The sequence below is a fragment of the Nomascus leucogenys genome, chromosome 10, assembly GCF_006542625.1.
Source record: "Nomascus leucogenys isolate Asia chromosome 10, Asia_NLE_v1, whole genome shotgun sequence".
NCBI lineage: Eukaryota > Metazoa > Chordata > Mammalia > Primates > Hylobatidae > Nomascus > Nomascus leucogenys.
Window position 1 is genome coordinate 572,640 of NC_044390.1, and position 15,811 is coordinate 588,450.

General features: G+C 54.0%; 1 protein-coding gene across 4 annotated transcripts in view; it reads right to left on the reverse strand.

Annotated features, from left to right (window-relative positions):
- The window catches only part of ZSCAN1 (zinc finger and SCAN domain containing 1), a 29,762-nt gene extending 20,478 nt beyond the window's left edge, over positions 1-9,284 (reverse strand). The window contains exons 1-4 of one of the 4 annotated variants that reach the window (XM_030819471.1): positions 9,119-9,284; positions 7,070-7,310; positions 5,093-5,574; positions 2,715-2,809 (exon numbers count right to left, since the gene is read on the reverse strand). In XM_030819471.1, the coding sequence (XP_030675331.1) occupies positions 2,715-2,809; positions 5,093-5,462 (465 nt within the window). In that variant the 5' untranslated portion in view covers positions 5,463-5,574; positions 7,070-7,310; positions 9,119-9,284. Of the gene's footprint in view, positions 1-2,714; positions 2,810-5,092; positions 5,575-7,069; positions 8,570-9,118 lie in introns of those variants that run through there. The other 3 variants (XM_030819473.1, XM_030819474.1, XM_030819472.1) reach the window with 3 other exon arrangements.
- Between the last annotated feature and the right edge of the window lie 6,527 nt (positions 9,285-15,811).

Genomic DNA, 15,811 nt, shown 5'->3' on the forward strand with positions numbered 1-15,811 from the left:
AGTGAGCCGTGATTGCACCACTGCACTCCAGTCTGGGCAACAGTGAGATGCCCCCTCCCCAAAATACAGAAAACATGGAGGAAAGCAAAGATGCTGCAAGGCTGTGAGTGGAAGGTGCGGAGGGCTTGGGGGGCTTGGAGGGGAGGCCAGCAACCTCAGTCAAGGATGAGGGAAGCTGGGTGGCCCGGAGAGAGAGGTGGGGGTGTCCCGGGGCCACGTAAGCTATCAACAGTGTGCTGGAGGGATCGAGGTCCCGACACAGCCAGGGATTGGAGGTTATTGTTCAAGAGGACAAAGAAGAGAGACAAGGTTATCATTCAGAGAAGGAGAGAGAGGGGCCTGTGGTCTGAAGAAGAATGAGGACATGGCCCTGTCCAGTGTCAGAGGGAAGGGGAAGCGATTCGATTTTGTTGCTGCTCTAGTCTGAAAGTTTGTGTCTATAAAGTTCATATGTTGAAGCCCTAACCCCCAAGGAGAGGGCATTAGGAGGTAGGGCCTCTGAGAGGATCAGGTCATCAGGTCATGAGGTTGAAGCCCTCAAAATTGGGATTAGTGCCCTTTTAACAGAGCCCCAGAGAGTTCTCCTGCCCTTTCCACCCTGTGAGGTTACAGGGAGAGGGCACCATTTGTGAATGAGGCAGCCGACCCTCAGCAGACACTGGATCTGCTGGCACCTTGACCTGGGACTTCCCAGTCTCCAGAACTGTGAGAAATTAGCTTCTGTGGTTTTTTGGTCTTGTTTTGTTTTGTTTTCTCCAGATGGAGTCTTGCTCTGTTGCCCAGGATGGGGGGCAGTGGCGCGATCTCGGCTCACTGCAACCTCCACCTCCACAGTTCAAGCAATTCTCCTGCCTCAGCCTCCTGAGTAGCTGGGATTACAGGCATGTGCCACAACGCCTGACTAATTTTTGTATTTTTAGTAGACACAGGGTTTCACCATGTTGGCCAGGCTGGTCTCAAACTCCTGACTCCATGATCCGCCTGCCTTGGCCTCCCACAGTGCTGGGACTACAGGCGTGAGCCACCATGCCCAGCACTTCTGTGGTTTATAAACGATCCGGGCTATGGTTTTTTGTTTGTTTGTTTTGAGACTGAGTCTAGCTCTGTCACCCAGGCTGGAGTGCAGTGGCGTGATCTCGGCTCACTGCAACCTCCGCCTCCTGGGTTCAAGCAATTCTCCTGCCTCAGTCTCGTGAGTAGCTGGGATTACAGGTGTCCGCCACCATGCCTGGCTAATTTTTTTATATTTTTAGTAGAGACGGGGTTTCACTGCGTTGGCCAGGCTCGTCTTGAACTCCTGACCTCGTGATCCGCCTGCCTCAGCCTCCCAAAGTGCTGGGTTACAAGCGTGAGCCACTGCGCCCTGCTGTTTTTGTTTTTTGAGTTAGGGTCTCACTCTGTCATCCAGGCTGGAGTGTAGAGACGTGATCATAGCTTACTACAGCCTTGAACTCCTGGGCTCAAGTGATCCTCCTACCTCAGCCTCCAGAGTTGCTAAGACTACAGGTGCACGCCCCTACACCTGGCTAATTTTTTTTTTAGACATGGGGTCTTGCTATGTTGCCCAGGCTGCTCTTGAACTCCTGGGACCAAGTGGTCCTCCCACCTCAGCCTCCCGTGAGGCCCCACTCAAAGTGTTGGGATTACAGGGATGAGCCACCACACCCAGCCGTATTTTGCTGTAGCACCCAGAATGGACTAAGCCAGTGGGAGAGACACATGTGCAGTCTTTCAGCCTGTTACTCGGCTGCCTGAGAGTGGGCCTTGGGCCTGGAACACTTCCTTACCAAGAGATAAGGGGTCCCCCCAGTTTGTGCTGGGCGCAGTGCCTTGTGTGGGGGTCTCTGTTTCCCAACGTGTGCCCCTTTGTTCTGCTCAGGTATGTGCTTCACGTGGCACCTGGACAGCCCCACTGTTAGGTCAGGCCCCCTCTAGGAGGGACCTGCTGGCCCCCGCCTGACAGCCACATGGGCAACGGTGCTCTGGCCCCGTCTCTGCTCTGTGAGCAAAACCTTGCTCCATTCATCGTTCGACCGTGCTGTGTTTCCCGTTGTGGCTCCAATACCGAGATCCAGGGGCAGAAAGTGGTCAAACTCACAGTAGCCCTGATCACACGAACACACGCTACTCACTTAACAGTTCTTACTTTTGTTCTTTTGTGGTTTTCCCATTACTCCTGGATTTCTCTCACGCGTCTGCGTGGCCCCACCCCTGATTTTAATCTCTCCAGCCACACGGAGATCCGCTTGGCTCCCAACCAAGCCGGGCCCCTCCCGTCGCCTTGAGGCCTGCGCAACAGCAGGTCTAGCTGCAGGGGAGCCCTCAGCGTTTCCTTCTGGCCCCGCCCAGAATCCTGGGTTCACTGAGGGAAGATGATCAGGGGCAGCAGGACTTTCTCAACACACCCAGCATCTGGTGTGGGTGACACAGGAGGGTGGGTCCTAACTGCGAGGCTGGGAAAGGACAGGAGGGGCCAGGGTGAGGCCCAGAGGCACACAGCAAACACACACCTGCGCTGACTACCCTCGCCCAGCACTGAGCCCCAGGAAGCTTGGGGAATCCGTGAGGCAGGCGGGGAGTTTGGAGGCCGGGCTTCCTGGGAGCGCTGGGGACAACCTCACACAGTCCTTGGATGGGGCATCCTTGAGGCCGTCCCGGGAGCGGCACGCACGCCCTGGGGTGCAGGAGCACGGAGCTGGGGGCCCCGGGCTCACCTGCGATGGTTCTCTCTGGGACCTTGGACTCTTCCCATCTTCCTCCTCACCGAAACTCCAGTCCTGGTGTTCGACCGAGTCCAGAGATACCAGAACTGTGTGGGAGAAAGGGATCGTGAGAGGGGCCTATTCTTCCCAGAGCCCCCAATTCTCCAGACCTTCTGGGGAGGGCAGACTTTCCCCGAACATCCCTGCAGCACCCCTGAGGCGCAGGCAAGAGCGGCCGCAGGACTGTCATTCTGTCCCTCCACGTGGCTGCTGGGCAGGAACCTGTGGTGACACCGAGGACCGCTGAGGACAAGTACCCTCTTCACTCATACTCCACACCGCTGTGCGCCTCCAGAAGCCCACGAGGACACGCACTGCAGCACTGACTAACTGGGAGGCCTGGACACTGTGACCCCTCTGCTCCCCAAGCCCCCCAGGGCTGTGTGCACACAGGACGACTGCTGAAGCAGGGTTCAGGACACCATTGACAGAAGGGTCAAGACGTGGGAACCAGGCCAGGCGCGGTGGCTCACACCAGTAATCCCAGCACTTTGGGAGGCTGAGGCAGGAGGATTGCTTGAGCCCAAGAGTTTGAGAGCAGCCTGGGAAACACAGCAAGACCCCTCCTCTATTTATTTTTTAATTAAGAAAAATTCAAGACCGCGGCCACGTCTGGGATGTCAGGCAGAGCGGGGGACAACAGGACTAGGAGACGTGCACGGGGGTTCAGCTGATTCCACTGGTTGTTCCTTTTTTTTTTTTTTTTTTTTTGAGATGGAGTCTTGCTCTGTCGCCCAGGCTGCAGTGCAGTGGCGTGATCTTGGCTCACTGCAAGCTCCGCCTCCTGGGTTCAAGTGATTCTCCTGCCTCAGCTTCCTGAGTAGCTGGGATATAATGTAGGCATGCGCCACCACGCCTGGCTAATTTTTGTATTTTTAGTAGAGACGGAGTTTCACCATGTCGCCCAGGCTAGTCTTGAACTCCTGCCTTGTGATCCGCCTGCCTTGGCCTCCCAAAGTGCTGAGATTACAGAGGTGAGCCACTGCGCCTGGCCATAGGTATTGCTTTTAAAACAACCCCAAGTCAGCCTTTCTGGAGGTTGGGCTTTGATAGGGCTGGGTGGCCGGTGCAGGGCTGTTCATTATACTTGCTCTACTGCTTCGTAGGCTCAAAATATGGAATGTAGAAAGCAGACCGCCGCTGTGGAAGACAAATAGAGCCCTTTGCTCAAAAACGATGAATTTCCAGAGTGACCGTGGAACATTAAACCTAGCAGGGGTGGCTCTGGGCTGGGATGGCTGTGAGGTCCACGGAGCTCCAGAAGCCAGTGCTCTTGGGCCCCCTCTGCCCCAGGAGCAGAGAGTTCAAAGGGCCAATTCATCTGGCTTCTGCCTTGCCACTTACAGGGCTACCCTTGCGCCTCTGGAAAGCTCAGCTGTCACAGCTTTCCTAAGCGTGGCACCGGCTCCCCTGGGGCAGTAAGGGGACCCTGGACCCTGTGTTCTGCAAACTGCTCATCACTGTTAGCCTATGGAAATGCTGTAGTGGGAGGGTGCAAAGGGAGGGCCTGTTCCTCTCCCTTGCTCCAGCCCTCTTTTCTCTGAGCTCTGATCCAACCCTTCTCACTCCCAGCCTTTGCTCCTGCAGCGTGGCTGCCTGGCACCCTCCTTGCTGGGGCCCTGCTGGGGAAGCCCTCCTGAGGCCACAGTGCCACAACTGCTCTCACCATCCGTGGCTGCCTCTTTTGGCCACCCAGTGTCCAATCCCTGCACTTTTGTCACTAGGAAAAAAAGAGCCCCACTCATGGGACTGGGCCCTGGGTGGATGGAATCTCGACGTGGGGTCACAGGGGCAAAGATGCAGGAGGACAAAGCCCTCTCAGGGGAGAGGAGAGCTGAGACAGGAGACGGGGAGGGAGCCCAGTTTGAACCCCCAATTTCCCAGCTCCCAGAGTCGGGATGCAGACCTAAGCGTCTCTCCCCACCATCAGCCAGCCATGGGGCCTGCGCCCTGTGAAGGCTTAAGGATCTCTAGGATTCCTGAGTGTTGCAGGAGGCGCTGCAGGTGGCTGGGAGGAAGTGGCGAGGCAGCCTCCTTCCCAGAGAGCAGCCGGTGAGGAGCAGCGGACACAAAGCCACAGGACAGATGGACGCATGGGAAATGGAGGGATCTTTAATCACCGACTGAGTGAGAAATTCGAGGCAGATGAGGCGTGCAGCACATTTATATGTAAAAATAATTAAAAACACAGCCGCGGGGCAGGAGAGGTTTGCTGGTCGGGAGGGGCCGGGCAGGGGTGGGAGCGACGTGGGCGGGAAGGAGGGCAGTTCGGTCCTCGGAGACGTCAGGCCCCCTGGCCCGGCCCGGGGCACGAAGCCTGCGCCTCTCACCTTCCTGCTGGCACATCTGTGTGAGGTCCTCCACCAGGCTGGCGGCCTCCCTGCAGCTTCGGGGGCCCTGTGACTGCACCCAGGTCCGCATCTTGCTGGGCAGCGCGCCCAGGAACTGCTCCAGCACCAGCAGCTCCAGCATCTGCTCCTTGGAGCGCGCCTCGGGCCTCAGCCACTGGCGGCACAGAGTCCAGAGCTGGCCCAGCGCGAGGTGCGGCCCGCCCGCCACGTGGTACTGGAACTGCCGGAAGCGCAGACGCTGGGCTTCGGTGTCCCTGGGGCTTGCTGGCCCAGGGTCTGCGTCCTGCTCACTCGGGGTTGGGGTCTGGGGGCGTCTGGGGGAGGCAGGGGCTTTGGGCCGTGGGAGCATTTCTCTGGCCACAGGGCCCCTCTGAGCGGGGGTGTGTGTGGACTGGATCCTGAGTCCCAGTGGCTCGGGACAGAGCCGGTGTGGCAGGCGGGCAGAATCAGCAATCAGGGGCCTGCAGAGAGGGGCAGGGACAGAGGGGCCACATCAGATGGTGGCCCTCTGTTCTCAGGATGCCTCTCGGCTCCTTACTTCCTTGTTCTGACCTCCAGCACCCCAAGGAACTAACCTGACCTCTTCCCACCTCCTGACCTAATCTTCCACATGCCTCTCACAGGCCACTCTGCACTGAGTTCAAGCCACTGGCTGCCCCAGGACCTTTGCACCTGCCATCCCACCCCAGCCCCTCCCCCTCCCACCCCAGCTCCTCCCCTCGCAGATGTCCTGGCCATCATCCTCATGGCGCTGTCTTCACAACCTCCATGACTTTCTGAACACAACTTTTTCCCTTACTTAGTGTCTATCTCCCTCTCATTTAGTCATTCAACACACATTGACCAACGAGCTGCAGGAACAAGAATGCCTGCCCTGTGGTGTGGCCATCACTGCCCAGTGAAGTTCCTACAGGGATATAAACATTCTCTACCCATGCAGCCACCTACATGTGACAGGGAACACCTGAAATAGGAACTGAATTTTACATTTAAATTACATTTAAATGGAAGCAGCCAGGTGGGCTACATAATAATGCATGACAGCACCACCAGCAGCAGCTCTGCCCATGGTGTTATCTTTGCTGTCTTCCTGCCTTTCCTACCAAGTCCAAGCTGGGGGTGGAGGCCAGGAAGAGGGCAGGGGAGACTGGAGACTCTGAAAAGAGAGGGAAAGTGGGAAGAGTAATTTAAAAATAACCTTTTGTGGCTGGGTGCAGTGGCTCACACCTGTAATCCCAGCACTTTGGGAGGCCGGGATGGGTGGATCACCTGAGGTCAGCAGTTCGAGACCAGCCTGACCAACATGGCGAAACCCTGTCTACTAAAAATACAAAAAGTAGCCGGCGTGGTAGTGCACACCTCTAATCCCAGCTACCTGGGAGGCTGAGGCAGGAGAATTGCTCCAACCCAGGAGACAGAGGTTGCAGTGAGCCAAGATCGCACCCCTATACTCCAGCCTGGGTGACAGCATGAGATTCCATCTCAAAACAAATAACCAAAAATGAGTTGGGCGTGGTGGCACGCACCTGTAATCCCAGCTACTCAGGAGGCTGAGACAGGAGAACCACTTGAACCCAGGAGGCGGAGATTGCAGTGAGCTGAGACTGCGCCACTGCACTCCAGCCTGAGCGACAGAGTAAGACTCTGTCTCAAAAAAAAAAAAAGAAGTTACCTTTCATACATTTTTCCAAGCCCACTATGGTGAACATATAACTGAAGAAAACATTAAAAGTTGTAAAAATAAAAATAAGCAGGGAGGTTTCGGTTGTTTGTCTTTAACAATTGTACTCTGGACTGATCCGCTGGTGAGAATATAAATTGGCACGACCTTTCTGGAAAGCACTGTGGCCATTTATATATCAAGAACACTTGGTAGACTGCGTGCAAGATGCAAGATTCGGGCAACAAGATTCACTACAAAAGTGCCCAACAGTTGAACGTGGTGGGATCAACTACCTCCTCCATCATGTGATGGGAGTATTCAACCGTGCCCAGTACACAACACCATGACATGATCACGGGGAGTAGACACATGATGTACAGATGACATGAGGCACAGGGAACGTGGGATGCAGGATGATGCATGAGTGTCATAGAAAGTGACTCCTGGGAAGACGCCCACGGGGGGCGGCCAAGTGCTTTGTGCTGTTCATACTTCTCTGAATCTCCTCCAAATGGTGTCGGGATCCCATGTGACCTTCATCAACATGGAAAAACAAAACAAAACAAGACATCTTTAGGAAGGATTTTTAACCATATGGCAAATGCTTATGACAAGTGAAAAGGAGGGATTCCATGGAATTTTTCCCTCTTCATCCTCTGCTGCATTTTTCATACACTCTGCAGTTCTTGTGCATCTGGTTTTACAATCCAGGAGAAAGGAGATGTGCAGGGTGGCAGAAAAGGCAACTCACGGGGACTGTGCCCAGCCAGCCATCTTCGAGTCAGCGTACCTGGCCACCTGCACCCTGATTGGGAAACTACCAGCTTGGTCTTCCCTGCGGAGGCCACAGGCAAAAATGCTCTCTTATGTTGTATTCACACTTTTATATATGTAGTTTTGAATAAGAAAAGAGGGCCCATTTTGAAGCTCCACAGGTTCAAGAAGTCCCTTTGCCCTGGGGCCTCAGACCTTATACTCTCTCAGGTGCTCATGGCAGCTCACCCTGGAGACTCTAGGGAGGGGGGCTGTAGCCCCTCAGCATCCTTCAGGGTCCTGGGCTGAGGTCTGCGGGAGGAGAGGCTAAGTTTATCGGGCATGAGGGTAAAGAGGAGGTCTTAGCAGAAGGCACCAGAGATCCATGGGTGTGTCTGGGGTCTATATGGGGGCTGATGTGGAACACCTGGGCCAATGTGGGGGTGCCTGAGCTGATGACAGTCCTGGACTGATGGGTGGCTGTTTCTGGAAGATGAAGAGGGCCTGGGATGATATGGAGGGGACTGAGTTCTACATGGCTGGTGAGGAGGATCTGGGCCCCCCCATGGGCAATGCTGTGATGGCCCTGGGGTCCTAGAGGTCTACTTTGGTGGGGGTCTGGGATTAATGTTGGGGATGTGTGTGTGTGAGAGAGTGTCACTTGGAGGGCTCAGTGCCTGTGGAAGGGCCAGGTTCACCTGGCATGGGCACTGAGATCTGCAGCCAGAGCCCCAAATTCTATTGTGGGGATGGGCAGAAGGGCTTTGCCGCTGATGCCGGATGCTTAGTGACATAGAAGATGTGTTCACTGCGCCAGTCAGTGAATGGTTCTGGCTCTGAGAAGGGGGTTTACAGTGGGGAGGGCGTTGGGAGCTTAGGATGCCACACGGAGGAGCTCCATAATAAATGGGCTGGGGAAGTGTGCAAGGGCAGCGCACTGGGAATACGGGGGAGGGGCAGCGACGACGGCTGGGGACGGCTGGTTGGGTGGAGGATGGTGGGGTGATCGGGTGGGGGATGGGTCGGGGGCGGCTGCTCAGAAGGGAGATGGGCCTGGGGCGGGGAGGAGGAGCTTGTAGGGAGGGAGACGGGTCGGGGGCTGATGTTCCAGTGGGGGATGGGCCCGGGGGCCCGGTAGGGAGGGAGATGGGTCCGGGGGCGGCTGTTCAGGAGGGAGATAGGTCCCGGGATGCTGATCAGGTGTGGAAGGGAGAACTTGGACGCGGCTGCGCGGTGTCTGGGCGGGCAATGGGGGTACGTAGAGGGGCTTCGGCCTCAAACTGACAGGCGGATGCCAACAGGGGTCGGGGTCCCTGCGGAAGGGGCGGCCCCAGCCCCCCCAGTCCCCGCGCCGCGTGGCCTCTAGCCTTCGCCTTCCCTCCCGCACTGCGACCTCAGGACTCCCGATGGGCTCTGGAACCCTGGCCCGGCCCGCCCCCGCCCGGGCCCGGGCCCGCCTCCCCCGACGCGCGCCCCTGGACCGCGATCTCGGGCCATCTCCCGCCGACGCGGCGCCGAGCCCCTCCCGGGTGGGCGTCCCCATGGACGCTCTGGCGGGCGGAGGGACGGATGGGCCGCGGCGGACTCACCGCGCGCGGGCTTCGCTCGGGCCTGAGCCGCTCGGTCATGGCGACCCCTGGGCTGGCGAGCGCGCCCAACGCCGCGGGCGGACCCCATCCCGGCACCCTGCGCGCCGCGGGCGGCCGCCATTGGTCCACTGGATCACGCCGGGCGTCGGTGACAAGTCACCGCCGCGGGACGCCCGGGCAGGGGCGGGGCTGTGACGCACGAGGCGGCCGGGGCCAATCAGAAGCCGCCTGGGATGAGCGCCCCGCCCCCGACGTGCCCTCTAGTAACCTCAGGCCGCGGTTCCAGTCGCCTTGGCAACGGGTCGCGCAGCGTCAGGGGCGCTGCGGCGGGAAGTGGAGAAGGTGGCGGTTGCGGGGATGAGCATGTACGATGCGGCCGCGGGGCAAAACGAGGGGGTTCCAGACACGCAACCGTTTTATACAGTGTCCAAGAGTAGTATGTTAAAACGTTTTTAATATAAATATGCTTAGTACAAGTATGTCCCAGACTAGGATCGCCACACTTAGCAAATAAAAATACAGGACATCTGCCGGGCGTGGTGACTCACGCCTGTAATCCCAGCACTTTGGGAGGCCGAGGCAGGCGGATCACGAGGTGAGGAGTTCGAGACCAGCCTGACCAATATGGTGAAACCCCATCTCTACTAAAAGTATAAAAATTACCTGGGCGTGGTGGCGCATGCCTGTAATCCCAGCTACTCAGGAGGCTGAGGCAAGAGAATCACTTAAACCGGGGAGGCGGAGGTTGCAGTGAGCCGAGATCGCTCCATTGCACTCCAGTTTTCCAGCCTGGGTGACAGAGCGAGACTCCGTCCCCCACAAAAGAAAAAGAAAGAAAAAAGAAAGCTCAGTTATATGTAAACTCAAGAAAAACAAGGAGACCGGGCGCGGTGGCTCACGCCTGTAATCTCAGAACTCGGGAGGCCGAGGCAGGCGGATCGCCTGAGGTCGCGTGTTTCAGACCAGCCTGGCCAACATGGTGAAACCCCCTCTCTACTAAAAATACAAAAATTATCCAGGCATGGTGGCGCGTGCCTGTAATCCCAGCTACTCGTGAGGCTGAGGTAGGAGAATCGCTTGAACCGGGGAAACCGAGGTTGCAGTGAGCCGAGACCTGCCAACGCACTCCAGCCTTGCCTGGGCAACAGAGTGAGACTCTGTCTCAAAAAAAAAAAAAAGAAAAAGAAAAAGAAAAACAAGGAATTAGTATCAATGTGTCCTATATTTCATGTACTTTAACGAAACGTTACATAAGTACATTTCATATAAATAAGTTTTAATATTAATATGTCTACAATGTAACCATGTGCCAGAATAGTAGGGTTCCACACATACTCATTTTGTATCTGAAAATCAGGTGGGGGTGAGATCATGATGCAAGGAGGGTCCTCAGCTCTGGGACTGAGCTCAGGGTAGCTGAAGCTGCTCATTGCTGAAGAAGAAGCAGGAGAGTGTGAGCTAAGGAGGGAGAGGAGGACCCACCTCCAGGGGCCTGGGCCTGACCACCATGCATCTGCTGAACAGTTGTTTATTGAGGGCCTATGTGTACCAGGCACTGTTCTGGACACTGGGGTGGGAGCATGTCAGTGAGAGGGAGTGATAGGGCTTTAGTCCCTTGGAAGCCCATGTTCATGGGGCAAACACCAGTAAACAAAGCAGATGCTTCATAGAAATATAAATACCTAGAAGAAAATAAAACGGGGCCTGGAGATTAAGAGTCCCAGGAGTGGCAGGGAGGGGAGGGGCTGCCTCAGCTGGATAATCAGAGCCGTGCCTCTGCATCTTCTGCTGCTGGCGGCTGGTCCCTGGAATGTTGTGTGTGAATACCACTTTGTGCAGAAACCACTATGGGAAAAACCAAATTAGGGTGCTAAGGGCTTATTATTCTCCTTCTTGAAAATTAGGCTCTTGTAATGACATGGTTCATTTTCTTGGTAGCTGAAATTGGTGTGGCCCTTTGGGGCAATGAAGGCTCATGTGTGCATTTATAACTGCCACCCATTTGGGAAATCTCCCTTGAGAGAACACTGACTTAGTCTGTCTCTAGAGTCTGGATCTAGACATCATCATAGGCCACCTGGTAACTCTAGATCCATTGGGAGGCAGCCTGGTGTCTCGCAGAGGTTTCAGTTTTGTTGTTGTTGTTGTTGTTGTTGTTGTTTTGAAAAAGAGTCTTGCTCTTGTTGCCCAGGCTGGAGTGCAAAGGCATGATCTTGGCTCACTGCAACCTCCGCCTCTCAGGTTCAAGTGATTCTGCTTCCTAAGCCTCCAGAGTAGCTGGGATTACAGGTGCCCACCACCACACTCAGCTAATTTTTTGTATTTTTAGTAGAGACGGGGTTTTACCAAGTTGGCCAGGCTGGTCTCGAACTCCTGACCTCAGGTGATCCACCTGCCTCGGCCTCCTAAAGTGCTGGGATTACCGGCGTAAGCCACCATGCCCGGCCCAAAATTTTTTTAAGCAGTAGAAATCTTCATCCCAAATTAAATCTTACTCAAAATCCCAATTAAAAAAAAGTAAATCAGCTAAAAGCAGAACTGTTATGGGTGCCAGGGGCTAGAAGAAGGGGCAAGGGGAATTCTTTTGGGGGTGATGAAAAGATGCTGGAATTAGATTCTGGTGATGATTGCACAATCCGGAGAATGTACCAAAAACTACTGAATTGTAAAAGGTTCAGCTGGGCACAGTCACTCACGCCTGTAATCCAAGCACTTTGGGAGGCTGAGGTGGGCAGATCACTTGAGGTCAGGAGTTCAAGACCAGCCTGGCCGACATGGTGAAACCTCTTCTTTACTAAAAAATTTTAAAAATTAGCTGAGCATGGTGGTGGGTACCTGTAATCCCAGCTACTCTGGAGGCTGAGGAAGGCAAATTGCTTGAACCTGGGAGGCAGAGATTGCAGTGGATGGAGATTGTGCCATTGCACTCCAAACTGGGCGACAAAGTGAGACTCCATTTCAAAAAAAAAAAAAGAAGGGTGAATTTTATGCTGTGTGAATTATATCTCAATAAAAATGTTATTTTGGCCAAGTGCAATGGCTTATACCTGTAATGCCAGCACTTTGTGGGGCCGAGGTGGGAGGATCCCTTAAGCCCGCGAGTTTGAGACCAGCCTGGGCAACATGACGAAACCCCATCTCTACAAAAAAATAGAAAAATCAGCCAGGCATGGTGGCTATTTTTGTAGTCTCAGCTCCTCGGGAGGCTGAGTCAGGAGGATGACTTGAGCCCAAGGAGTTCAAGGCTGCAGTCAGCTATGATGCACTGCCACTGCACTCCAGCCTGGGTGACAGAGTGAGACCTCATGTCTAAAAAAAAATGCAGAACTGTTTGCGTTGAAGCTATAGGAGAAGACCTAGAATCCCAGTTTAAAGGACCCCTCTTTGAACCTTTCCAAGGAGGACCGCATGTGGCCTCCTTACACTCAAAAATCAACTCCAGACGGAACTGGGCCCCACCTCTACAAAAAATTTAAACATTAGCCTGGCATGGTGGCACATGCCTGTAGTCCCAGCTACTTGGGAGGCTGAGGTGGGAGGATTGCTTGAGCCCAGGAGTTTGCCAGCCTGGGTGACAGAGTGAGACCTCATCTCTGAAAAGAAAAAAAAAAAAAAAAAGGAAAAAAAAGCTCACCAAGCCTACCCCAAGCTTAGAAAGATACTACCCTCTTACATACATGGGGCTAACCAATGTGAAGAAAAGTCCCATCTGACCAGTGATCAGGGACACACAAATCAAGAACATGGTGAGGATTTTTGTTGTTGTTGTTTTGTTTGTTTGTTTGTTTTGGAGACAAAGTCTTGCTCTGTCACCCAGGCTGGAGTGCAGTGGCACGACCTTGGCTCACTGCAACCTCTGCCTCCCAGGTTCAAGCGATTCTCCTGCCTCAACCTCCCAAGTAGCTGGGACTACAGGCATGTGCCAGCACGCCCAGCTAATTTTTGTATTTTTAGTAGAGATGGGATTTCACCATTTTGGCCAGGATGGTCTCAATCTCTTGACCTCATGATCCGCCCACCTCAGCCTCTCAGAGTGCTGGGATTATAGGCGTTAGCCATCATGCGCAGCCTCCTCAGTTCGCTTTTTAGTGTGGTATTTTCTCCAAAGTGATAAGGTCTGGAATAATTCATATACCACTAAGTTAATTCTTTTTTTTTTTTTTCTTTTTTGAGATGGAGTCTCGCTCTGTTGCCCATGCTAGAGTGCAGTGGCGTGATCTTGGCTCACAGCAACCTCCACCTCCCAGCTTCAAGTAATTTTCCTGCCTCAGCCTCCTGAGTAGCTGGGACTACAGGCGTGTGCTACTATGCCTGGCTAGTTTTTGTATTTTTAGTAGAGATGAGGTTTCACCATGTCGGCCAGGTTGGTCTTGAACTCCTGACCTTGGGTGATCTGCCTGCCCTGGCCTCCCAATGTGCTGGGATTATGACATGAGCCACTGCACCTGCCCATATTTTGCTTTTTGCTTACCCGTCCCTTCACCTTGCTTCTGCTTTTACTCAGTTTGCCGTTTATTTAACCTCCAATTCCCTCTATTTTCCTGCCTCACAGCCGCATCTCCTGGGGTTGTGAGCACTATGTTAGGGAGTCACTTTGCAGCTTACCCTCCACCCTCCGCCTGGAACTGGCCTTCCTGACCACAGAAACGCACCAGCTTAGCCTGGGCCAGCCCTCTGGGGGCTGAACATGCTTTACCCTTGCCTGGGACCCTCTGGGAGCCCCCAGGCAGGAGGTTTTAACCCAGGGCCACTGAAGCTCTGGGGATGTCCCCATCTCCAAACACTGCCAACTGAGGCAGGAGGGCTCAGGAGATTCTTCGCCTCTTGTACCCTCCTGGGGCCTCTCCAAAACCATTGACCTGGGGACCCTGAGTGCAGCTGCTCCTGGGTTTGCAGAGTCCCTGAGGACACAGTCAGGACTCATCAACCTCCCTCCCTGAAGTCTACAGATGAGACCTGGAGGCTGTTACCTCTGGCCTGGGCAGAGGCAAAGAAACCACAGGAGGAGGAAGTACAAGTTTTAATGGCCCTGGGACTGAGTGGCCACTGTTCTCCCAGGGCCTGGATGCCTGGGGCTCCAGCTGTGTCCCCAGCCCCCAGGTCCTGGATTGAGGGGTGAGCTCCCAGATGAAAGCCCCTCATCACTGTTGGAAGCAGCCCACACGGGGGCTGCCGTTGCTGGCTGTCAGCACACCAAAGACATGTTGCTGTGCTCCCTGCTTCCTGCCCTTGTGGGCTCTCTCTCTGGGGCTGCTGTTCCTGGCCCAATAGGCTGGCGGTTGCCAGGGAAGAGCCCCCGCTTTGATTGTCCAGGGGACGTGGTGGTCAGGGCCAGCTTCTCCATCTTCCACCTGTACAATGTCACCCTGTTTGATTTCACTGCTCCACCAGCTGGCTTGGAGTCTTCAAGGTAAGCAGCTACCAGGGTATTTGGTGGAGAGCCCCTGAAGGCTGGGGCACCTTCAGGAGTGTCCCTCTAAAGCCTCAGGCAGCAGCTGATTCTCAGAATCCCACCTGGATGGCCGGGACTCATCCTGTCTGTCTGGATCCTGGTCAGCCCGGCTCACTGGCCCTGCCTTAGCACCTCACTCCGTTTTTCCTTCTTGCTTTCTGTCTCTGTCTGAAGCATGGGTTGCTTGTCTCCTCATTGTGCTGCAGTGACTGCACAGGTGAGGCAGAGATTCTCCCCTCTCTTGTCCACCGCCAACCCTTGGTGCTTAGAGCAGTGCTAGGCACAGGTAAGTGTGTCTGTTGAATGAACAAGTGTTTGTGGAATGAACAAATCTCTTCATGAGTTGATCAGCCCAGGGAATTCCTCTTTACCTGTGTGTGCCATCACCCATTTCTGTCCCAGGTTCCCAAACTGTCTCTGAAGACAGTTCTTCACATAGTCCCTCCAGTGATTTTTTTCTTTTTTAAAAAATGAATATGTTTACCATTTTACTTTATTTTATTTTTGGAGACAGGGTCTGGCTCTGTTGCCCAGGCTGGAGTGCAGTGGCTTGATCACAGCTCACTGCAGCCTTGACCTCCTAGCTCAAGTGATCCACCTCAGCTTCTGAGTAGCTGGCACCACAGATTCATGAGACCAGACTAGGCTAATTTTTTAAGTTTTTATTTAGTTTTCATTTTCTGTAGAGACAGAGTCTCACGTTGTGACCTAGGCTGGTTTCTAACTCCTGGGTTCAAATAGTCCTCCCGCCTCAGCCTCCCAAAATGCTGGGACTATGGGTCAGAGCCACCATGGCTGGCCTGTTTACCTTTATTTAGACATTGCCACAATGTTTTCCAAAGCAACCATATCATTTTGCATTCTCACCAGACATGCATAAGACTTCCAGTCACTCCACTTGCCATCACTTGATATTGCCAGGTTATTTTTTTCTAATCGATGAATAATAATTGTATATATTTATGGGGTACAATATGATGTCTCGATATATGTATACATTATGGAATGATTAAATTGGGCTAATCAACATATCCATCTCCTCACATCCTTATCATTTTTTGCAATGTGAACATTTAAGATATGATCTTTTTGCAGTTTTGAAATATACATTAATTATTGATAACTACAGTCTCCATGCTGTGCAATAGATCTGGAAACCTATGCCTCCTTGTCTAACTGAAACTTGGAGCCGTTGGACCAGCATGTCCCACCCCCCACCCCTTTTTGTCTGTTCTGCCCAT